The 25,769-nt window shown below is 36.9% G+C and overlaps 2 protein-coding genes and 1 pseudogene across 3 annotated transcripts in view; 1 reads left to right on the top strand and 2 right to left on the bottom strand.

Moving 5' to 3' along the window:
- FAM186A (family with sequence similarity 186, member A) overlaps positions 1–25,769 on the top strand; it is a 55,030-nt gene that overhangs the window by 3,921 nt on the left and 25,340 nt on the right. The window lies entirely within an intron of this gene.
- Positions 18,154–23,666, bottom strand: LOC105814903 (U6 snRNA-associated Sm-like protein LSm3). The gene is given in 3 exon segments (XM_012650029.1): positions 18,154–18,380; positions 18,383–18,436; positions 23,648–23,666. Coding segments are annotated over 3 exon segments (300 nt in total).
- On the bottom strand, positions 23,932–24,628 carry LOC105815780 (annotated as a pseudogene). Its single transcript, XR_001137762.1, has one exon. The product of XR_001137762.1 is annotated as a 39S ribosomal protein L22, mitochondrial pseudogene (transcript).

The raw sequence follows: 25,769 nt of genomic DNA, 5'->3' as shown, positions 1-25,769 counted from the left end.
GATTTTTGGAGACAAGGTCTTGCTCTGTCACCAGGGCTAGAGTGCAGTGGCATCATCATAGCTCACTGCAACCTCAAACTCCTGGGCTCAAGTGATCATCTGGCCTCAGCCTCTCAAGTAGCTAGGACTACAGGTGCGCGCCACCACACCCAGCTAATTTTTCTATTTTTTGTGGAGACAGGGTTTCAATATGTTACTCTGGCTGGTCTTGAACTCCCAGCCTCAAACTATCCTCCCACCTCAGCCTCCCAAAGTGTTAGGATTACAGGTGTGATCCTCTGCACCCAGCCTATTTGCTCTTATTTTTTCCAGTTTCTTTAGACGCTGAAGTGATTAATTAAGAACTTTTTCCTTTTCTGATAAGTGTTTTGTTCTATAAATCCTTCCCCCCATGAAAATGCTGTGTTTTCATTTTCATTCAGTTCAAAATATGTCTAATTTCCATTTTAATTACTTCTTTGACCCATGGGTTATTTAGAAGAGTGTTATTTAGCTTCCACATATTTGGCATTTCTAATTGAATTTCATTATAGTCAGAGAACTTATTTCAAGTGATCTTAATGCTTTTAAATTTCTTGAAATTTATTTTATAATTCAGGATCTGGTTTATATTGGTAAATGTTCTGTGTGCACTTGAAAAGAATTTGTACTCTGTTGTTGAGTGGCATGCTCTATAAATAACAAATACATCAAGTTGGTTAATAGTGTTGTCAAGTCTTCTATGTCATTTTTGTTCAACTTCATCTATTAATTATTGACAAAGGAGTGTTGAAATGTTTGACTATAATTGTTAATTTGTCTAGTTATTCTCATAGTTCTATCATATTTACTTCATATACTTTGAAACTCTATTATTAAATCCCTAAACATTTAGAATTGCTATGTCCTCTGAATGAATTGTCCTCTTTACCATCATGAAATGACCATATTTATCCCTGGTACTATACTTTGTTCTATAATTTACTTTGTTATTAATATAGCCACCCTTGATTTCTTTTGTTAAGTATTAGCATCCTTTTACTTTTAACATATTTGGATCTTTATATTTAAAGTGGATTTCTTATAGGAAGTGTTTGAGTCTTTCTTTTCTATCTGATCTGACAATCTCTGCCTTTTAATTGAGTGTTTAGACCATTTATATTTAATGTAATTATTGATATGGTTAGGCTTAAATTTACCATCTTGCTGCTATTTGTTTTGTGTATATCCCATGTGTTTTTTTGTTTCCATTTTATTTTTTGTCTTCTTTTGAACTGAGTATATTTTTATGATTCCATGTTATCTCCCTTATTGCCGTATTAGTTATAACTGTTTCATCTTTCTAGTGGTTGCTTTAAGGTTTATGGTACATATATTGAAGTCATCACTATCTACCTTCAAGTGGTATTATACCACGTCATGTACAATATACGAACCTTACGTCAGTATTCTACATTTTTTCCTCTCCAGCTTTTGTGATATTTGTATCATACTCCTACATATGTTATAAACTCAATATTTATTACACTCCAGTTATTTTTGCTTTAAACAATTGATGTTTTTGCAATTTTTCTATTGTGGCAAAATATATATAACACAAAATTTCTCATTTTAACAATTTTTAAATGTACAGTTATATTAAGTATGTTTATAATGTTGTATATCCATCACCACTATTTTCAGAACTTTTTCATCATCTCAAACACGAATTCTATACTCATTAAACAATAACTCCCCCTTTCTCTGTATTCCCAGACCCTAGTAACTTTTATTCTTTCTATCTCTATGAATTTACCTATTTTAGGTACCTCTTATATGCAGAATCATCTAATACTTGTTCTTTTGTGTCTGGCTTATTTCACTTAACAAAAATCTCATGCAGGTTCACCCATGTTGTAGAATGTATCAGAATTTCATTCCTTTTTTTTTTTTGTAGCTCTGATGGCTTTTTTTCTTTTTACTGTGATAATATAAACATAATATAAAATTTATCATTTTAACTATTTTAAAATGTACAAGTCAGTGGTATTTATTACATTCACATTATTGTACAATCATCACTACCACCATCCATCTCCAGGAATTTTTTCATCATCCTATACTAAAATCTGTACCCATTAAACAATAACTTCCCAATCCCCTCTTTCTTCCATCCCCTGGAAACCTTGATCCTAATTTCTGTCTCTATAAATTTGCCTACTCTAAGTACCTCATATAAACGGAATCATTTGTTCTTTGTGACTGCCTTGATTCACTTAGAATATCCTCAAGATCCATCTATGTTGTAGCATATGTTAGAATTTCTGCCCTTTTCAAGGCTGAATAATATTCCATTGTATGTATTTACATTTTGCTTATTCCTTCATCCATTGATTAACAGTTGGGTTGCTCCTATCTCTTGGCTATTGTGAGTAATGCCGCTATGAACATGGGAATATAAGTATCTGTCAAGTTCCTGTTTTCAATACTTTATATACACAGAACAGTTAAAGTGAGGGCATTGATTCAGAAAGAATAGGATTCTGAATCAATGATTCTGAAAGTTGGAATGGCAACATGTGGAAGACCTTGGTAAAGCTGTGGATATGGAGCCCCTAAATTCCGATGACACTTCTTTGCCAATGAGAGAGGCCTTACCTTACTGATGGGACCCTGCATCACCTAAGGAAACTGTAGTGGCCTCCCCTGAGACATATGTCATGCAAAACCATCCTGAGTCTCCTTAGGACCAGTCTCCATCAACCCTCTCTGTTTCTAGACTATAACTAGACCCAAGTCCCAGCAAGCCCCTAAAGGTGAGATACAAAGTGAGATCCAAGAGAAGATGCACTACACTCCAAAATAACTACTTGATTTTTTATTTATTTATTTATTTATTTTTTTTTTTGAGACAGAGTCTCACTGTGTTGCCTGGGCTAGAGTGCCGTGGCGTCATCGTAGCTCACAGCAACCTCGAACTCCTGGGCTCAAGCAATCCTTCTGCCTCAGCCTCCCGAGTAGCTGGGACTACAGGCATGCGCCACCATGCCCGGCTAATTTTTTCTATATATTTTTAGTTGTCCAATTAATTTCTTTCTAATTTTAGTAGAGACGGGGTCTCGCTCTTGCTCAGGCTGATTTCGAACTCCTGAGCTCAAACAATCCGCCCGCCTCGGCCTCCCAGAGAGCTAGGATTACAGGCGTGAGCCACCGCGCTTGGCCTATTTTTTAAACTTTTACACATAGAAATTCAGGGAATGTGTGTGGGAATGGATATTGATTGTGTGAGATAATGGTGGAAAAAACATCAGGCTGAATTTATTGATACTGGTTCATTAAACAGAGATTCTGCATGCATTTAATGTTGCAGCTTGGGAAGTTAGAAAAGTCACTAAAATTTGGTTGCCTAAAACATGGACCAAAAGATGGCCCACAGTAAGTTAGAAATGCCAGACTTGCCTTGGTTTAATATTGAGGAAGGGATTCAAAGGCTTAGGGAGTTTGAAATGTTAGAGTAGATTTGTCATTTAAGACCTACTCACCCACCCTTGGAAGGCCCAGAAGACATACTTTTTTCACCAATAATGTGAGAGAACAATTTGTGAGGGGAACCCTGGCAGTCTTGAAGAGCTCTGCAATCATTCTTCTCTATAGACTAGAACTTATAGTAGGGAACTGCAGTCACTGAATTGGGAAACCTACCTGGGGTAGCAGGGATCTTACGGTGGCACTCAAAGACCACCAAAGGCAAGGTGGATCTGGTTACTGTAATTGACAGTAGAGTCAAAGCAGTGATCAGAATAGTCTGATTAGGCCATGTGCAGTGGCTCATACCTGTAATCTTAGCACTTTGGGAGGCTAAGCTGGGAGGATTGCTTGAGGCCAGGAGTTCAAGAGCAGCCTGAGCAACATAGTGAGATCTTGTCCCTACAAAAAATAAAAAAACTAGCGGCACATGCCTGTAGTCCCAGCTACTCAGAAGGCTAAGGCAGGAGGATCATTTGCACCCAGGAGTTGAAGTTTCAGTGAGCTAAGATAATGCCCACTGCACTCTATCCTGGGCAACAGAGCAAGACCATGTTTCAAAAAAAAAAAAAAAGTCTGACTCGTGCAGACCTAAGGCATTGGCTGGTTGATCATGGTGTTCCCAGTAGATAGGAAACCTACTAAATTCTTACTTGATCTGTATAAGCAAAAAAGTTCTAGGTCAAGTGAACAAAAGTCTAACCTGAATCATAAAAACAGAGCATCACAGTCCATCAGTCAGTTCTTAGACTTGAGCCAGTTTACAGACTCTGAACACCTTGAATAAAGAGGAACACATTTTCCCTTAAAGAAGGACTGTAGTATACTGCCCAAGATTTATATCATTAATCTTTCTCCTGGCCTTTCCCAAGGGGACCTATGACCTTACACCAGGGTAACTATACATTGGGAAAAAGGAAATAATCAGACCTTTCAGGTATTACTGGACACTGGTGCTGAGCTGACATTAATTCCAGCAGACCCAAAACATCATTGTGGTCTGCCAATCAGAGTAGGGAATTAGAGATTAGGTAATTAATAGAGTTTTAGCTTGGGTCCATCTCACAGTGAATTCACTGTGTCCCCAAACTCATCCTGTGGTTATTTCTCAATTCCAGAATGCACAATTGGAATAGACATATTCAGCAGCTGGTAGAATCCCCACATTTGTTCCATGACCTGTGGAGTGAGGGCTATTATGGTGGGAAAGACCAAGTGGAAGCTGTGAAAACTGTCTCAACCTAGGAAAATAGTAAACCAAAAGCAATACCACATTCCTGGGGAATTAGTGCCATCATCAAGGACTGAAAGATTCAGCAGTGGTGCTTTCTAACATATCTCCATTCAACCTGCCTATTTGGCCTGTGAAGAAGACAGATGCATTTTGGAGAATGACAGTGGATTTTTGTAAGCATATATTGTAAGTGGTAACTCCAATTGCAGCTATTGTGCCAGATGTGGTTTCATTGCTTCGGTAAATTAACACATCCCCTGGTTCCTGCTATGCATCTATAGATCTGGCAAATGCTTTTTTCTTCAAATCCATCAATAAGACCCACCAGAAGCAGTATATTTTCAGCTGGCAAGGCCAGCAATATATCTTCACTCTTCTACCTCCAGGGTATATCAACTCTCCAGTTTGGTAGAATTCACCAGTGAAACCGTCTGATCCAAAGATTTCTTATTTTTTTGAGACAGAGTCTCACTCTGTTGCCCCGGCTAGAGTGCCATAGCGTCATCGTAGCACACAGCAACCTCAAACTCCTGGGCTCAAGCAATCCTTCTGCCTCAGCCTCCCGAGTAGCTGGGACTACAGGCATGCGCCACCATGCTCGGCTAATTTTTTCTATATGTTTTTAGTTGTCCAGCTAATTTCTTTATATTTTTTTAGTGGTTACGAGGCCTCGCTCTTGCTCAGGCTGGTCTCGAACTCCTGAGCTCAGAGGATCTGCCCGCTTCGGCCTTCCAGAGTGCTAGGATTACAGGCGTGAGCCACTGCGCCCAGCGTATCTATATATATTTAAACACACAAATTTATACTGATACTTCAGATTCCAGTCCTATACCCACAGGTTTCATTTTAGTCTCTTTCTGTTTCTTATTTGTAACTTCTTTCTCCAACAGTGAGATACTGAGTTATTATATATGATATATTTATTTGTTCATTTTTAGTACACACAAAGCAGTTTCAGAATTACAAATCCATAGCCATATAAAAAACACGTTTACTGACTAGTACAGCTTTTATGTATTATTGTTTTGTATTTAATATTTAACCTTACGTTGTCCAGTCAAAATACTGTTCTCCAAAGTTGCTAGCTATTGCTTTTCTTCTCAGTGTTGATATATTATTCTGCCTCAGCCTCCCGAGTAGCTGGGACCACAGTAGCTGGGACCACCATGCCTGGCTAATTTTTTCTATATATTTTTAGTTGTCCAGATCATTTCTTTCTATTTTCTTAGTATAGACGGGGTCTTGCTCTTGCTCAGGCTGGTCTCAAACTCCTGAGCTCAAACAATCCGCCCGCTTCAGCCTCCCAGAGTGCTAGGATTACAGGCATGAGCCACCGCGCCTGGCCTAATTTTTCTATTTTTAGTAGAGACGGGGTCTCACTCTTGCTTAGGTTGGTCTTGGAATCCTGGGCTCAGGCAATACTCCCACCTCAGCCTCCCAGAGGGTTACAGGCTTGTAATTACCTAGGATTATAGGCAACCACATCTGGCCTTCATACATATACAATTAGTTTGCATTGTTAGTATTTGTATTCCATTTTGGGTCATCCCAAATACAGGTTGGTTTTAACAATTTATTATTGAATATGTGAAGGGTATGTGAAACATTATGATGGTAATAAAAGTCAAAGCTATACAAAAAGATATATGCAGAAAAATATCACTCCTTCTTCCTCACCTCTGCTACCCCATTCTCATTCCTCCTTTCTTTCCACCCTTTTCCTGCATACACTGTGTATATAACCAATCTCTCTAGCCTCTAGCTTATCTTTCTTGTCTTTGTTTTGCACAAATGAGTAGATTCATGTGTTATTTTTCATATCTCCTTTCTTATATGAAGGATAGCATACAATAGATATTCCTTTTGTGCTTTACTTTTTTTACTTAACTATGTATCCTGGAGATGACTTCATATCAGTTCATAGATGTCTTTATTCTTTTTATAGCTGCATAATAATCCATTGTGTAGTTATACCATAGTTAATTCAACCTCTGTCCTATGTATGGGCATTTAGGTTGTTTCCAACACTTACTAATTAGAAACGATGCTGCAGTGAATAACCATGTGCATACGTATTTTCATATGGTTGAAGATACACTTTCAAGGTAAATTCCTAGAAATGGGATTCCTGGGTTGAAATATAAGTACATGTGTAGTTCTGTTAGTTATGGACAAATTTTCTTTCAGAAAAGTTGTGCCAATTTATATGCCCACCAGCAATATAATTTGTAAATGTTTGCTCCCAGTCTGTGGCTTGACTTCGTTTTCTTAACAGTATCTTTCAGAGAGCCGAAGTCTTAAATTTTTGTAAAATACATTATATCAGTTTGTTATTTTATTGTTTATACCTTTGTTGTCATATCTAAGAAATCTTTGCCTAACCCAAGGTCACAAAATTTTCTCCTATGTTTTCTTCTAGAAGTTTTATAGTGTTAGGTTTTATATTTAGGTCTATGATCCATTTGACTTTATTTTTCTCATATTGTGCAAGATATGGATAAAAATTCTTTTTTTCTGGCTTATGGATATTCAATTATTTGAACACCAATTGTTACAAAGACTATCCTTTCTCTACTGAATTGCGTTTGTACCTCTGTCAAAAATCAATTGACCGCATACGTGTGAGTCTTTTTGTAGACACTTTAATCAGTTCCATTCATGTATTTATCCATCATTACACCAATGCCACACTGTCTTGGTAATTGTAGCTCTCTTTTTTCCGTCCTTTAACTGTCCAGTTGCCAAAGGGTGTTTCTTCCTTCCTTATGGCTTTTTTTTTCCTCTTCCAGAGTACTGCCCCTTTAAATTGTGCCCCTTTGAACAGAGTTCTGTGCCCAGCAATTTGTATGTCTATCTCCTTAAATCCTATATCTGGAAAAAGCATCTGTCTCTTTAAAACCCATGTTTGACTCTTTATGGCAGCTGACCTTTCAGGACTCCTGAACTTTGAAATCCCTTTGTGAAGTTTGTGGTCTGATCTGCCCAATTCCTTTTTTAGTATTTTAAGACTTAGGGTGAATTTAATTTTTCTTGTGATTGCTCCAATTCACTCTCAGGCCCCTTGCTAATATCCTTCCTGTGGTTTTGATCAGTCTTCCTTTGCTCACTATAAAGCTCTGGCAGGGCGGGGTTAGAATGGGAGTATGTGGGACTGGGTCCCAGAGATTTGGGTTTTTTCCTCTCTGTGTCTTTACTTATAGTTATCTTGCATTTTCAGCATTTTCTATCTTTAATTGATTTTTTTTTAATTTTATTTTTTTACTTCTTTTTTTACGTTCCAGAGAGGAATGGGTCAGTCTCCACGAGTAGAGAAAGACCTTTAATTGATGTTGAATGCATACATTTGTATAGAATTTTCATAGCTGTGATGTTATTTTACATTGTTTAGGAAAGAGACTTTGAGAGGTTGTTTACTATGTAGCCTCTATTGTTTGCAGCTAGCCAAAAGTCCCCAAATAGCCATTCTAATGGGTATACGATGCTATCTTATTATGATTTTAACTTGCATTTTGGTGATTTCTAGTGAACTTGAACACATTTTCATATGATTCTTGGTCATTTGGGTATCCTCTTTACTGAAGTACTCTTCAAGTCTGTTGCCTAGTTTTTCTATTGGGTTGCTGCTGATTTGTAAGTGTTCTTTTTATATCCTGGATTCAAGTCCTTTATTGATTATTTGGGCTGCAAATATTTTTTTTCACCAACAAAAGTGGACTGCCTTTCACTCTCCTAATTGTATCTATTAATTAATAAAATTTCTTAATTTTAATGTCCAATTTAATTTTTAATTTTACACTTAGTGCTTTCTGTGTCCTATTTAAGAAATAGTTCACTACCCAAAAGTCATGAAAATATATTTCTATGTTATTTGCCTTTCACATTTAAATCTATAATCCACCTGGAATTGAATTTTGTTTATGGTATAAGGAAAAGATTAGAGCTTGAATTTTCACGAGCCATAAGCTTGAAGGAACAAGAGACAAGCCTGGAGCTCAAGTAAGGTGGGAGGTCAGAATAGAGAACTGTGTGTATAGTTGGGACATTAGATAGGCAATACTCTCAGTAGAACTATTAATAGATTCCTCCACCCAATACTGAAAAAGATATTGATAAAGAAACTTACTGGCTTTGGTCTTGGAGTTGGAAGATGAAGAAGAAAAGAAAATCTTCTCTGGGAATTCCCACCAACAGATTGGCACTCACGTGAGTTTGGAACCAGAATTTATACTCCTTTTGCATCTTCTAAAAACTCAAGCTGAAATTTTAAAGTGTTCACAATTTACTATTGCCCAAAGCATCTTGCCAGAAACAAAAACAAATCTTGTGTAGAGGAGAACATTTTAAATACAAGATTGAAAGTATTTTCTGCAATGAAGTTTCAAGGAAGAGGAAAAGTAGGTTACAATGATTAAGATTTAGCAGAAACAAGAATCTAAGAAATCATACCTGGAAACACTAGGTTTTTTAAATGACCAGATAGAGAAATAAGCTCATTTAAATAAATAAAAATGCTCAAAATATGACTAAGGAATAAAAGTCTATTAAAACGAGCAACAGGAGTTGAAAAGGAACCAAATATAATTTCTAGAAACAAAAATTAAAATATTAAAATGATAAACTTAATAGACAGGTTAATTAGCAGATTAGAAACAACTGAGGAAAGAACTAATGAACTGAGTGAAAATTCTGAGGAATTATTAAGAATGCAGCTCAGAGAGATGAAGAAATTGAAACCACAAGAGACAGGTTAACCACCATGAAGAAGATTCAACATTTTCTAGTCAGAGTTTCAGAAGAGAATAGAGAAGACTGGGGAGAGGTGATACATAAATAGATAATGGCTGAGAAATTTACATATTGGATTTAGGACTACCAAGGAATGCCAAGCAAGATAACAAAAATTAAATCCTTACTTAAATACACAATAGTGAAACTACTGAAAGCCAAAGATAAAGAGTGCATTTTAAGTCTACAGGTTCAATGCAATCCCCATCAAAATACCAAAGACATTCTTCACAAAAATAGAAAAAGTAATACTAAAATTTATATGGAACCAAAAAGACCAAGAATAGCCAAAGCTATTCACAACAAAAGTGACCATAATCAACAGTAAGTTAGGGTATACTTTAAAATAAGTAAAAGAGTGGGATTGGAATGTTCCTAACACAAAGAAATGATAAATGCCTGAGGTGATGGATACCCCAATTACCCTGATTGATTAATTCATATTGTATGCCTATATCAAAACATCACATGTATATAAGTATATACAACTATTATGTACCCATAATAATTACAAATAAAAAAATTTTAAAAGATTGCATTTTAGGTAGGGTGTGGTGGCTTATGCCTGTAATCCCAGTACTTTCGGAGGCCAAGGCAAGAGGGAAGATTGCCTGAGGCCAGGATTTGAAGACCAGGCTGGGCAACAGAGTGAGAAGCCATCTCTACAAAAAAAAGAAATAAAGAAAGAAAAAAAAGAAAAGAAAGAAAGAGATTGCATCTTAAAAGCAACCAGAGAACACAGTCAGATTCCTACAAAGTAATGACATTTGTACTCTCAGCTACCTCCTCAACAGTAACAATGGAAACCAAAGATAATGGAATAATAACTTCAAAGCATTGAGAGTAAATAATCCTCAACCTAGAATTGCATATCCAGCAAAATTATCATTCAAGTATAAGAGTTAAATAAAAACATTTTCAGATAATCAGCAATTTAGAGTTTACTACTAACAGACCCTTACTAAAACAAATTCTAAGGCCGGGCTTGGTGGCTCATGCCTGTAATCCTAGCCTTCTGGGAGGCTGAGGCAGGAGGAGCGCTTAAGCTCAGGAGTTTGAGATCAGCCTGAGCAAGAGTGAGACCCCATCTCTACAAAATATAGAAAAATTAGCCAGGTATGGTGGCACACCCTTGTAGTCCCAGCTACTTGGGAGGCTAAGGCAGGAAGATCACTTGGACCCAGGAGTTTGAGGTTGCAGTGAGCTATGATGACACCACTGCACTCTAGCCCAGGACACAGAGCCAGATTCTGTTTCAAAAGAAAAAAAAAAGCATATAAAAGGTTTGAACAAAACAATTACAGTTTCATTTAATGCAGTGGTCCCCAACCTTTTTGGCATCAGGGACCGGTTTCATGGAAGACAGTTTTTCCACGGATGGGGTTGAGGGTGTGCATAGCTCAGGCAGTGATGCAAGCAATGGGGAATGGCTGTAAATACAGATGAAGCTTCCTCCTTCTGGTGCTGCTCACCTCCTGCTGTGCCCCCCTCACCACCCCCACCTTCCAAAATTCATAGAAGACAATTTTTCCACAGAAGGGAGGGTGGGGGCAATGGAGCTCTGTGGCCCAGTCCCTAACAGGCCATGGACGTGTCCAAGGACCACAGATTTAATGGATACATAGAGAGGAACCTACATCAATAAGTCATAGTAGAAATTAGAAAATACGTAGAATAATAGTAAAAGCACTATATGCAAATGAATGTGGGATGAAACTAAAGCAGTACTTACAGAGAAATTTATACCTTGTATTATTAATAGAAAAGAAAGTTGTTGTTTTTTTTTTGCCCGGGCTAGAGTGAGTGCCATGGTGTCGGCCTAGCTCACAGCAACCTCAAACTCCTGGGCTCAAGCAATTCTCCCTGCCTCAGCCTCCCGACTAGCTGGGACTACAGGCATGCGCCACCATGCCCGGCTAATTTTTCTATATATTTTTAGTTGTCCAATTAATTTCTTTCTATTTTTAGTAGAGACGGGGTCTCGCTCTTGCTCAGGCTGGTTTCAAACTCCTGAGCTCAAACAATCCGCCCGCCTCGGCCTCCCAGAGAGCTAGGATTACCGGCGTGAGCCACCGCGCCCGGCCGAAAAGAAAGTTTAAAATACATAAATTAAACAGACAATTTAGATGTTAGGAAAAAACAACAGATTAAATCCAGGAAATATAGAATAAAGTAAATAATAAAAATAAAATATTGGCAAACAGAGCGTGGTAGGCAGAATGCCTCCCCAACCCCCCCCATACACATATACTTAACCAAATGATAACAGGGCCTAATCCTTGAGAAATCTGTAAATGTTGCCTTATGAGAAAAAAAAGGTCTTCGCAGATATGATTAAATAAAGGATCTTGAGGTGGGGAGATCATCTTGGATTATCCAAGTGAGCCCTAAATGCAATCACAAGAGAGGTAAAAGGAGATTTCATACACACAGAGTAGAAGGCAATGTGAAGACAACAAAGAGGGATTTGAAGATGCTGGCCTTGAAGAGTGGAGCATGTGGCATAAGCCAAGGAATGTGGCAGCCACCAGAAGTGGAAGAGACAAGGAACGGATTCTGCTGGAGAGCTTCTGGAGGGAGTACAGCCCTGCTGACATCTTGATTTCAGCCCAGTGATATAGATTTTGGATTACTGATATCCAGAACTGTGAGAGAATAAATTTCTGTTGTTTTATTCCACCAAGTTTGTGGATTTTGTAACAGGAAACTAATATGCAAAGTGAAGGCAAGTATAAAAAATAGTATAATACATCATGTTGAAGTTACATTTGTTCCAGGAAATATATTAATGTACCAATTCACCATGTTAACACATTAAAAGAGGAAATCATAAGATTAAGTAATTATGATTTAAAAAAAGAAAAAGCATTTTCTAAATTCAATTCACGCATGATATCTTTTTTTTTTAGAGACAGTACCTTGCTCTGTCACAGAGGCTAGAGTGCAGTGGGATGATCATAACCTCACTGCAACCTTGAACTCCTAAGCTGGCTAGGACTCCAGGCACACAACACCCCACCTGGCTAATTTTTAAATTTTTTGTAGAGATAGGGTCTCACTATGTTGCCCAGGCTGGTCTTGAACTCCTATACTCAAGTGATCCTTCCACCTTGGCCTCCCAAAGTGCTGGGATTACAGGTATGAGCCAACACACCCAGCCTAAAATTCAGTCTTTATAACTTTTAATCTATGGTTCTGGAAACTCTAGCCAACACAATGAGACAAAAAGACACAGAAAGAATGAGAATTAGAAAGATTTGACAATTATTTGTCAATGATATGATTAACATACCAAAAGCCCCCCAAAAATCTACAAAATATTACAATTACCAAAGGCCTGAAAGATTGGCAGATACAAGACCAATACAATAAATCGTGTTACTATATACTGTCAAAAAATTTTTTAGAAAATATACCATTTGTCATATCGATAGAAATACAGTTACCTAAAAATAATAAAAAAAAATGTGTAAAACATTTATGTCGGCTGGGCGCGGTGGCTCATGCCTATAATCCTAGCACTCTGGGAGGCCGAGGCGGGCGGATTGTTTGAGCTCAGGAGTTCGAGACCAGCCTGAGCAAGAGCGAGACCCCGTCTCTACCAAAAATAGAAAGAAATTAATTGGACAACTAAAAATATATAGAGAAATTGCCGGGCATGGTGGCGCATGCCTGTAGTCCCAGCTACTTGGGAGGCTGAGGCAGAAGGATCGCTTGAGCCCAGGAGTTTGAGGTTGCTGTGAGCTAGGCTGACGCCATGGCACTCACTCTAGCCCGGGCAAAAGAGTGAGACTCTGTCTCAAAAAAAAAAAAAAAGAAACACTTTTGCATATGTGCACTAGGAAGCATATTAAAACATTCATATCATCATTTGTAAAACCAAAAACAAACCGATTTAGGAATGGAGAAGTAAACTGTACAATTTACTATACTGCAGTATATTTGTACAATAAAATATAAAACACACAGCAGTGGAAATGAATGAACTATAGCTATACACTTCAACATGGTTGAACTAAAAACACAATGTTAAACAAACAAAAGCAAGTCAGAATGTAGAGAATGATTCAAACACAGGTAAAACTATACAAGCTATTGTCTAGCAAGTGTGTGTGTGTGTGTGTGTGTGTGTGTGTGTGTCTGCTGTAACAAATTTTGTTGACCTTGTAGTATAAAACAACAGAAATTTCTTCTCTCACAGTTCTCAGAGTCAGAAATCTGAAATCTGTATTACAGAGCTGAAATCAAGATGTGATCAGGCTGCATTCCCTTTGGAATTTCTGGGGCAGAATCTATTCCTTGCCTCTTCCAGATTCTGGTAGCTGCCACATTCCTTGGCTTGTGGCCACAATAATCCGATCTTCAAGGCCAGCATCTTCAAATCTCTCTTTGCTCCATCTTCACATTGCCTTCTCCTCCATATGTGTTTGTATAAAATCTGCCCCTTTCTTGTAAGGACAGTTGCGATTGCATTAGGGTTCAGCCAGATAATTGAAAATAATCTCTCCACCTCAAGATCCTTAATTTAATTACATCTGCAAAGACCTCTTTCTTCCATATAAGGTAACATTTACAGCTGTCCAAAGATTAGGCCTAGATATCATTTGGCGGAGGGTGGGGGGTGGAGGGGCAAGTACAGGGAGCATGATTCAATCTGCTACAGTGTTAAAACTAGAGAAAATAAAATTCAGGATAGAAGCTATCTCTGGGCATTGGGAAGGAGTTGCAATTGAGATGGAGAACACAGGAGCCTTTAAAGATGTTGCTTCATCATCTAGAGAATGGGTATAGAAGTGTTCATTTTGCTATTACTACTATTATTATTATTTTCTGCATCTCAGTTTCTATTCTGCTCCATATTAGATACTCAAATTATGGTGCTTTCTCTACCCACCCTCTTACTTTAACCCTTCCACCACTGTGGCACATAGTTAGCACTGGTAGCATTTAAAGTGTTTGCCATGTTAAGTATAGTAAAAGTTTATAGATTATCTCACTTAATCTCCATGACAATGCAATATGGATAAGTATTATTATTAATCCTATTTCACAGATGATGAGGAGGAGGAAATAGAGACTTTCTGAGATTAGATAGCTAGTCTCAACATCACAGTTATTATATGGTGGAACCTAGACTCAAACCGAAGTAGTCTGATTCTACTACAGTAGAATGTGTAAATTTTACTTCCTGCACTTTTTTTGGATTGGAGCATTTAAAAAAAAAAAAATTAAGGTAAAATCCACATACAATAAAATCTACCCTTTCTGGTGTACAGTTCTGCAAGTTTTGTTCTTATTTGAGACAGTCTTGCTCTGTGACCCGGCTAGAGTGCAGTGGCATCATCATAGCCCACTGCAACCTCCAATTCCTGGGTTCAAGTGATCCTCCTGCCTCAGCCTCCTGAGTAGCTGGGACCACAGGCACGCACCACTGCACCCGACGAATTTTTCTAGTTTTAGTAGAGATGGGGGTTTCCCTCTTGCTAAGGCTAGTCTCAAACTCCTGAGCTCAAAGTATCCTCTTGCCTCGGCCACCCAGAGTGCTAGGATTACAGGTGTGAGCCACTGCACCCAACTCAGTTCTGCAAGTTTTGACACAAGCATACAGATGAGTCATCACCACCAAAATCAAGATTTAAAACAGTTCTATCTCTCTGAAAAATTCTCCTGTGCCCTTTTGTACTCAGCCCCTCTTCCACCCACAGCCCCTGACAACCATTAGTTTTCTATCCCTTTAGTTTTCTTTTTTCCAGAATACCATATAAATGGAATAATATCTTATGCAGTCTTTTAAGTCTGTCTTCTTTCATGTAGCATAAAACATTCGTTCACCAATAGAAGGACATTTGTTTCTAGTTTGGGGCAATTATGAATAAAGTTACTACAAACATTCACATATAAGTTTTTGTATAAACATGCATTTTCATTTCCCTTGAGTAAATACCTAGGAATTATATTGCTAGGTCATATGGTAGCAATACATTCATAAGAAACTGCCAAATGTTATCTAAAATGGCTTTATTATTTTGCATTCCCATCAACAATATATGTGAGTTCCAATTGCTCCACATCCTTGGCCTACATTTGGTATTGTCATTTTTTTAACAGCTTTATCGAGGTATAATTGACATACAATAAACTGTACATATCAAAATTTTGATAAGTTTTGATATGTGTATACACTCATGAAAGCATCACCAAAAGCAAGATAATTAACAACTCCACCATCCCAAAATGTTTCTTTATTCTTTTCTGTAATCTCTCCTCCCCACCCCCTCATCCTCAGTCAACCACTGATCTGTTTTATCATATAATAAATGATAAGATTGGTTTTCATAGATTGGTTTTCATTTTCTAAAATAACACATAAATGGAATCATGCAACATCCGCTCTTTTTAATTTGGCTTCTTTCATTCAGCATAAGTATTTTGAAATTTGTCCAGGTAGTTAGTATGTATATCAATAGTTCATTCCTTTTTTTTTTTTTCTGAGTGTAGTATTCCATTGTATGGCTATACCATAACTTATTTATCCATTGATGGACATTTGGGTCATTTCCAGATTTTGGCTATTGAAAATAAGGCTGGCTGGTCTCTCCCTGCTCCCTCTCCTCCCCTCCAGTTACTCAAAATCAATCAATCAGTCAATAAGGCTGCCATGAACATTGGTGTACAAGTCTTTGTGTGGACATATGCTCTTATTTCTCTTGGGTCAATACTGAATAGAAGAATGGCTAGGACAGGTGTGATGGCTCATGTCTGTAATCCCAGTACTCTGGAGGCAGAGGCAGGAGGATCACTTGAGATCAAGAGTTCGCGACCAGCCTGAGCAACATAGTGAAGCCCCCGTCTGTACAAAAAAATTTAAAAATTAACTGGGCATGGTGGCAGGCTTGTAGTCCCTGCTACTTAGGAAGCTGAGATAGAAGGATCGCTTAAACCCAGGCATTCAAGGTTTCAGTGAGCTATGATCACACTGCTGCACTGTAGCTTGGGTGACAGAGAAAGACCTTGTCTCAAAACAAACAAACAGACAAAAATCCCAGAAAAACAAACAATGGCTAGATCACATGATAGTGCACTTTTTAAGAAACTGTTAACTGTTTTCAGAAGAGATTGTATCATTTTACATTGCCACCAGCAGTGCATGAGAATTCCAGTTGTTCCACATTCTTGGCCAACATTTAATATGGTTAGGCTTTTTAATTTCAGACATTCTAATAGGTGTATGTATCTCATTATGATTTTAATTTGCATTTCCCTAATGACTAATGATGTTGACATCTTTTCATGTGATTATTTGCCATTTGTTCATCTTCTGTGAAGTGTCTGTTCAAATATTTTACCCATTTAAACAATTGAGTTATTTTCTTATTATTGAATTTTGAGAGTTCTTTGTATAGTCTGAATACTGGATACAAAACCTTTATCGGATATGTGATTTGTAATATCTGATATTGATCAGAATTGTGATCTAATATGTGAATCGGCATCTAACAATACTGAGTCTTTCAATGAATAAACATAGTATATTTCTCCATTTATTTAGATCTTCTTTGATTTTTTCACCAATATTTTGTATTTTTCAACATACAGATCTTGCACCTATTTTGTTAGATTTATACTCAAGTATTTTTTTTTTTTATTTCAGCATATTACGGGGGTACAGATGTTTAGGTTACGTATGTTGCCCTTCCCCCCCCCGCCCCCTCCCCCCCTAAGTCCGAGTTTCAAATATGTCCATCCTTCGGGTGGTGCGCATTGCATATACTCAAGTATCTCTTTCTTTCTTTTTTTTAAGGAATGCATGCTTACATTGCCTTTTATTGCTGCATTTCTCTACTTGGCCTATTAGAGCCCAATGGAGAAATAAACATGTTCTAATAAAATATTCTCTCTCTTCTTACCACTGAGTTCAAGAAAAAAAGAAAAACTCTCTTTAAAATTTCAATAGATTTAGGGGATACAAGTGGAATTTTGTTAACATAGATATATCCTATAGTGGTGATGTCTGGGCTTTTAGTGTAACCATCGCCTGAATAGCATACATTGTATCCAGTAGGTAATTTTTCATCCCTCATGCTCCTACCATCCTTCCCCCTTCTGAGTCTCCAATGTCTATTATTACACTCTGTATGACCATGCATACCCCATAGATTAGGTCCCACTTATTAGTGAGAACATATGGTATTTGATTTTCCATTCCCAAGTTACTTCACTCAGGAAAATGGCCAATAGTTCCAGCCAAGTTGTTGCAAAAGACATTAATTCATTCTTTTTTATGGCTGAATAGTATCCTATGGTATAATATATATTAATATAAACCACGTTTTAAAAATCCACTCATCAGTTGATGGATATGTAAGTTATACCATAGCTTTGCATTTGAATAGTACTGCAATAAACATAAGAGTGTAGGTATCTTTTTTATTCTGCACCTTGGTGATCACATTTATTGGAAGTGTTGGAGAAAAATAAAACGACATTTAGCTTAAGAAGTTGTGAGTTATCTGCGAATTAACTCATTTCAGAAGTGGAAGAATCCTTGGGTCATTTCTTAATGTCAAAATGTATGCAGGTTTCTCTTTTGAATGTCTTGTACGTTTAAAGAGGCAATGGTACAAAGTCTCCTTCAGGATAAATCCTTTGTTTCAGCCAACTCTCAATGGAGGGGCAACTAGGACAACACCATCTCCACAGACAAACAGCACTCGAATATTCTGTTTCATTGATTTATAGATCTCTTCATATGTTTCTTCATCAATTTCTATAGTAGTCACAGTTTGTTCCACATCTCCCAATATCATATTTAAATGTTGATCATAAGCATGTAATCTGCCTTGAAGCTCTCAGTGATTTTTCATTTTCACGTAAATCCCCTGAGCCTGATAAGATCAAGGGGCTCCTCTATGAGGTTGGTAGTTTGTCGTGCCACTTACGTCTCTGTCTGGGATGCCCACTGTCCCCCTTTTCATCTTGTAGCTTTAAATATTGCTTTTTCAAAGAGGGTTCTCCCTGTTATCTAATTCATTCATTCAATAAATATTTGTTGAGTCTGTCAGGTCCACTTCTGCCATGTTTTAAACCCTGTGTCCTTTCGTAGCTATCTTTTTTTTTTCTTCCCATCCTAATTTATCCTTCGTAGGTATCTTTTTGATACAATGATTTCTTTTCCTTTGGGTAGATGCCCAGTAGTGAGATTGCTAAATTGAATGGTAGTTCAATTTTTAGTTCTTTGAGAAATCTCCATACTATTTTCCATAGAGGTTATACTATTGTGCAATCCCACCAACAATGTATAAGCATTCCCTTTTCATGCATCCGCACTAACATCTTTTTTTTTAATCTTCCCAAGATAGTAATTCAGGAGGGAGGGGAGAAAAAAAAAAAGGTAGTAGTTCATATTTTTTTTTGACTTTTTAATAATGGCCATTCAGACTGGAGTAAAATGATATCTCATTGTGGTCTTATTTTTTAGAGACAGGGCCTTGCTCTGTTGCCCAGGCTAGAGTGCAGTGGTATGATCATAGCTCACTATAACCTTGAATTCCTGGGCTCAGGTGATCCTCCTCCCTCAGTCTCCTGAGTAGCTAAGACTACTGGCATGTGCCACCACACTTGGCTAATTTTTAAATTTTTTTGTCTTGGGGTCTTGCTATGTTGCCCAGGCTCCTTCTTGAACTCCTCACCTTAAGCAATCCTCCCACCTCAGCCTCCTAAAGCACTGGGATTACATGAGTCACTGTGCCTGGCCCTCATTGTGGTTTTAATTTGCATTTCTGTGATGTTGAGCATTTTTTCAGATGTTTGTTGGCCATTTGTAGTATTTCATGTTCTCAGTGCTATTTCAAATACTACTGTCATTAAGTTTCAATTTATGATTGTTTATTACTAGTGTATATAAATGTGGTTTTGATTTTTGTTTATTGGTCTTGTATCCTGTGAATATTTTAAACAATAGTATTAATAGCTTTTTGGTAAATTCTTTGGGAGTTTTTACATAGACAAACAGTTTTGTCTGTAAATAGAAACCATTTTATTTCTCTCTTTCTCATTAATTTTCTTTTTCTTACCTTATTGCATTGGTTAGGACCTTTATACAATGTTGAGTAGAAGTGATTAGAACAGGTAGTATTGGGAGGCTGAGGCAGGAGGATCACTTGAGTCCAGGAGTTCCAGGCTACAGTCAGTTATGATTGTGCTACCACACTCCAGCCTGGGTGACAGAGTGAGACTGTCTCTTTTTAAAGAAGAAGGAGAAGAAGAACAAAGAGGAGGAGGAAGAGAAGAAGAAGGAGGAGGAGAAGAAGAGGAGGAGGGAGAGCAGGAGGAGGAAGAGGGGGAGGAAGAAGAGAGATTAGAATAGAACTTTCACAGCACTTTAGACTTTCTCTATTAAATATGATGTTAGCTCTAGGTTTTTTATAAATACACTTTATTAGGTTGAGGAAATTACCCTCTATTCCTATTATAGTTTGTTACAGTTTCTTTTAAAAACCATGAATGAATGTAGAATTTTGTCAACTGTTTTTTCTGCATCTATTGAGATAATATAGTTTTTCTTTAGCCTGTTGATATGGTAAATTACATTTAGTAATCATCAAATTTTGAACTAGCCTTGTATCCCAGGGTAAATCCCACTTGCTTGGGATGTTATCTTTTTAATATATCATTTGATTTTATTTTCTAATATTTTATTAAACATTTTTGTGTCCATGTTTATAAAGTGAGGGATATTGGTGTATAGTTTACTTTTTTTTTTTTTCGGAAGGGGACTGAGCCTGACAAGGCTGCAGGGCCGCGAGGCCCCGCCCCCCCATAGTTTACTTTTTTATGTCTTCATCTGGTTTTGATATCAGAGATTGAGTTAGGAAGTATTCCTTCCTTTTCAAATTCTTGGAAAAATTTATGAGCAATTAGCATTATGTTTTTAATGTTATTCTTGATCGCTTGGCTTAGCAAACTTTGTCTCCACTCTCTTATGTTTCTGACTTAGATTTGCTGCAACTACATCATCTCTGTTACTGATTGTAATATTTCCAGCACTCAATATCTGATTATTTCTTTTTAATGTTTTTGAAAAAAAATTTATTATTAATTGTGAAATATATATAACATAAAATTTACCATCTTCATCATTTTTAAGTGTACGGTTCAGTAGTGTTACGTGTGAATATACATTGTTATACATTATTTTGCAGCCAATCTCCAGAACTATTCCATCTTGCAAAACTGAAATTCTCATTATACAACAGCACTCATTTCCTTTTCCTCTTATTCCCTGGAAACCAAAATTCTACTTTCTGTTTCTATGGATTCAACTATTCTAGGTACTTCATATAAGTAGAATCATAAAGTTTTTGTCTTTTTACGACTGGCTTATTTCACTTAGTATAGTGTCTTCAAGGTTCATCCACACTGTAGCATGTGTCAAAATATCCTTCATTTTTAAGACTGAATAGCATTCCATTGTGTATATATATAAATATTTACTACATTTTGTTTATCCATTCATCTGTCAATGTACACTTAGGTTGTCTCCACCTCTTGGCTATTATGAATAATGACGCTATGAGCATGGATGTACAATTATTTCTTAGGGACCCTGCTTTCAATTCTTTTGCATTTAGACCCAGAGTGGAATTGCTGGATCACACGGTAATTCTATTTTTAATTTTTGGAGGGACTGCCCTACTGTTTTCCATAGCAGCTGTACAATTTTATATTCCTACCAACAGTGCACAAGGGTTTCAATTATTCACATCCTCACTCACACTTGGTACTCTATTTTTTTCAATAATAGCCATCTTAATGAATGTGAAGTGGTATCTCATTGTGATTTTTATTTGCATTTTTCTAATGATTAGTTGGGTTCAACATCTTTTCCTGTGCTTGTTGGCCATTTGCGTATCTTCTTTGAATGTGCATTCTAATCTTTTGCCCATTTTTAAATTGGTTTGCTTTTTTTTGATGTTGCATTTACATGAGTTCTTTATTTATTGTGGATGTTAGCCCCTTATCAGATATATGATTTACAAATATTTTCTCCTATTCCATAGTTTGACTTTTCAAGCTGTTTATTGCATCCTTTGATGCATAAAAGTTTTTAATTTTGCTGTAGATCATTTATCTAGTTTTCCTTTCTTGCCTGTAATTTTGGTGTTATATTCAAGAAATCATTGCTAAGTCCAATGCCATGAAGCTTTTCTCCTATGTTTTCTTCTAAGCATTTTATACTATTAGGTCTTATGGTTAGGTCTTTGACTCATTTTGGGTTAAATTTTTTACATGATGTAAGGTAGGGGTCCAATTTCATTCTTTTACTTGTGGGTATTCAGTTTTCCCACCACCATTTATTAAAAAGACTGTCCTTTCTCCATGGAATGGTCTTGGCATCCTTGCGGAAAGTTAATTTGACCATTTACTATGCATATACTATACTATACATACACTGCTAATATGGTGTTTATTTCTGGGCTCTCTATTCTGTTCCATTAGTCTACATGTCTGTCTTTATGCCAATACCACATTGTTTTGATTACTGTAGCTTTGTAATATGTTTGAAATCAGGAAGTATGTGATCTCCAACTTAGTTCTTCTTTTTCAAGATTGTTTCAGCTATTCAGGGTCCCTTGATATTCCATATGAATTTTAGAATGGATTTTTCTATTTCTACAAAAAATGCCATTGGGATTTTGATAGGGATTGCATTAATCTGTAGATCAGTTTGGGTAGTATTGACATCTTAACAGTATTAAATATTCCAATCCATGAACATGGGATGTCTTTCCATTTGTTTGTGTCTTCTTTAATTTCTCTCAGTAACATTTTGTAGTGAAAACTACAGGTGTACAAGTCTTTCACCTTCTTGGTTAAGTTTATTCCTAAGTATTTTTTTTTGATGCTATTATAAGTGGCATTATTTTCTTAATTTCCTTTTCAGATTGCTATGTCAATGCATAGCAAAGCAACTGATTTCTGTGTGTTATTTTGTGTCCTTCAACTTTGCTGAATTCATTAGTTTTAATAGTTGTATGTGTGTTTATGTGTAATCTTTAGGGTTTTCTATATACAAAATCACGTCGTCTGTGAACAGAGATAATTTTACTTCATGCTTTCCAATTTTTCTTGCCTAACTGCTGTGTGTAGAACTTCTAGTACTATCTTAGCTAGAGGTGGTGAAAGTGGGCATCTTTGCCTTGTTACTGATCTTAGAAGAAAAATTTTCAGTCTTTCACCATAAAGTATGATAATACCTGGGAGCTTTTCATATATGGCTTTTATTATGTTGAAGAGGTTTCTTTCTCTTTCCAATTTGTTGTTTGTTTTTATCATGAAAGAGTATATAATTTTGTCAAATGCTTTTCTATATCAATTGAGATGCTCATGTGTGTTTTTTTCTGTCTTTCTGTTAATTTGGTATATTACATTGATTGATTTATGTATGTTAAACCATCCTTGCATTCCAGGAATAAATCACATTTGGTCATGGTGTATAATGCTTTTTTTTTTTGTTTTGAGACAGAGTCTCACTGTGTTGCCCGGGCTAGAGTGCCATGGCATCATCCTTGCTCACAGCAACCTCAAACTCCTGGGCTCAAGCGATCCTCCTGCCTCAGCCTCCTGAGTAGCTGGGACTACAGGCATGCGCCACCATGCCCGGCTAATTTTTTTTTCTAGATATTTTTAGTTGTCCAATTAATTTCTTTCTATTTTTAGCAGAGACGGGGTCTCGCTTTTGCTCAGGCTGGTTTCGAACTCCTGAGCTCAAACAATCCGCCCGCCTCGGCCTCCCAGAGAGCTAGGATTACAGGCGTGAGCCACCACGCCCGGCCACTGGTGTATAATGCTTTTAATGTGCTCTTGAATACTGTTTGCTGGTATTTTGTTGAGGTTTTTTGTATTTTCCCTCAGAGATGTTGGTCTGTAGTTTTCTTTCTTTCTTTTTCTTTTTCTTTTCTTTTCTTTTTTTTTAGTGCCTTTGTCTGGCTTTGTTACATGCTGGCCTCAAAGAATGAGTTGGGAAGTGTTTCTTCCCCTTCAATTTTCTGGGAGACTTTAGGAGGAGTTGGTAGTATTTTTTCCTTGACCACTGTGCTATGTGTTAGCTTGTATTGTTATTCTTCATTACGTGGCTTAGCAAACTTTGTCTCTGCTCTCCCATGTTCCTGACTTAAATTATTATTTGTTGCAACTGCATCACCTGTCTCTGATTGCAGTATTTCTAATACCTAATATCTGATTACTCCTTTTGCATGATGATTTGATTTGCAAAATCCAAATATTACTCTCACTGTAAAAAATATAGAGAGAGTTCAGTTTGTCAGAAGCCAAAATGTTAAAGTTGGGAAGGAAGAACCAGTGGCTCTTAATTCTATTAGATTTATTATGACCTTTTAAAATATTATTTTTTTGTCTTTAAATTTTGTTTATTTTTAGAAAATAAATGGCAAACCATATACACTGCGGAGTCTGAATACCCCCATCATAAAGTATGAATGATAGTCCGGTTGCGAAGCTCCTGAATATATTCTTTGGCGTGAGTGACTGCCGTCTTTGGTGCCTCACGTGGAGGTGGGGGTCCTTCCACCAACTTCACAAAATAATGGCAATAAACCTTCTCCATGATCCCAAAGTAACCTCTGCCATGGTAGCGGATGCGTTTCAGGCCCTGGCCTCGCCCTGAGCCAGACACAGCTATATATAAATTGGATCTGAATTCCACATTGTGCTCTCTCACTGCCATATCTTGTGCTTCTAAGAGAACCTCTTTAATTATTTTGGCTCCTTTTTTGTCACTGAATTCCAACTGAGCCAAAGCCTGGTCAATGGACATTCCTTGTATCAATTTTGCCAAATACCACATCTTGTCTTTGCTATATTTTATTTGTCTTCGACAGTGGTAGATCTCTGCCGGTCTCCGAGGTTCTCCAGGCAGTTGTGGAGGATAAACAGTTTTATTCTTCTTCTCCCATTTTCGAGAAATGTCAAGAGAAGCACTTGTATGGATATATGATTGAGGTAAAACACTGTGAGATGAAAGAAACCCCAAGGCCAGCTTCCCCCGGCTCTTCAGGTTCTGTATACATAACGCACCCAACCGTCCCAGTACTGCCGCCGCCATCTTTCCCCTTTTAAAATATTTTTAACATCCCATTTATTCCTCTAAAATGATATTCATAAACTATACTCATACTTTCAGAAAATTAATATGAATGTGATAGTAAGTAAAAGGAAAGTAATTTATAATAACATGCACTTCAATATGTAAATCCTAGGTCGAACTTTGCTAGAAGTAGAAAGGCTTGCATCTATATGGAGAATTAAAGTAAATATGAAAGATACAAATGTAGGCTGATTCAAATTCAGCTTTATTGTACTGGCACTAAATACTATTAACTCTAATGCATTGCTGTTGGTACTATAGTGTTCCAGAATTGTCAAACTTTCTTGGAGAAATTTTAAAGAACATTTTTTTCTTTGATTTACATAGTATTTGTATTTCTGGAAATTTCAATGTAAAATTAAACTGGGCAAAAAATATTCTGTTTTTTTTTTTTACCTAAATGAATGTTCCATGGAACATCAAAGGTCACACAGGATGTGGGACAATTCTTCATTGGGTGGTACTGTTCATTGCACTGTGGGATGCACTAGCATTCATTCTTTAGTACCACCAGTAGTCCACCCTCCCAATCATTGTGACAATGAAAAATGCTTCCACAAATTTCCAAATGTCACATATGAGGCAGTAATTACCTCCCATCAAGAACTACTAGAATAAAGTGATGAATAAAAGAAATTTGCTGATAAGAATCTTTTTTTTTCTTTACATATACTCAATGTAGTGAGCTCATAAGATTCTTGGGCAAAGGAGATAATTAAATAAAAGCTATGTTTGAGGAATATTCTGATAGCTACTTTCCAGGTGTTAAGGCCAGGTAAAGAAACAAAAAAAGAAGCAACTTGCATTTTTTTTTTTTTTACCAGCTGTGGTTTACAAAGCATTTTCACATACGTTATACACTTCACATCAGCTGTGAATTTAGTATCTCCCCCATTTTACAGAGGAAGCAGAAGAAGCTCATAAATGTTGTGACTTAATAAAAGTCATTTTAATGAAAGACCTAGAGTTAGGATCCACATTCAGCTTCAAACCTAATGTTTTTTCTGTTATATCGTGGTATTGCAAGGATGAGGAAGGCAGAAAAAAGAATTTTTTTAATGAGGGAAAATCTGGTAGCACTTTGAAAGGCCAAGGCAGGGC

Source organism: Propithecus coquereli, unplaced genomic scaffold (genome assembly GCF_000956105.1).
Source record: "Propithecus coquereli isolate 6110/MARCELLA unplaced genomic scaffold, Pcoq_1.0 Scaffold111, whole genome shotgun sequence".
NCBI classification, from domain to species: Eukaryota; Metazoa; Chordata; class Mammalia; order Primates; family Indriidae; genus Propithecus; species Propithecus coquereli.
Note: the sequence above shows the minus strand (reverse complement) of the source record. Positions and strands in the feature narration are given on the sequence as shown.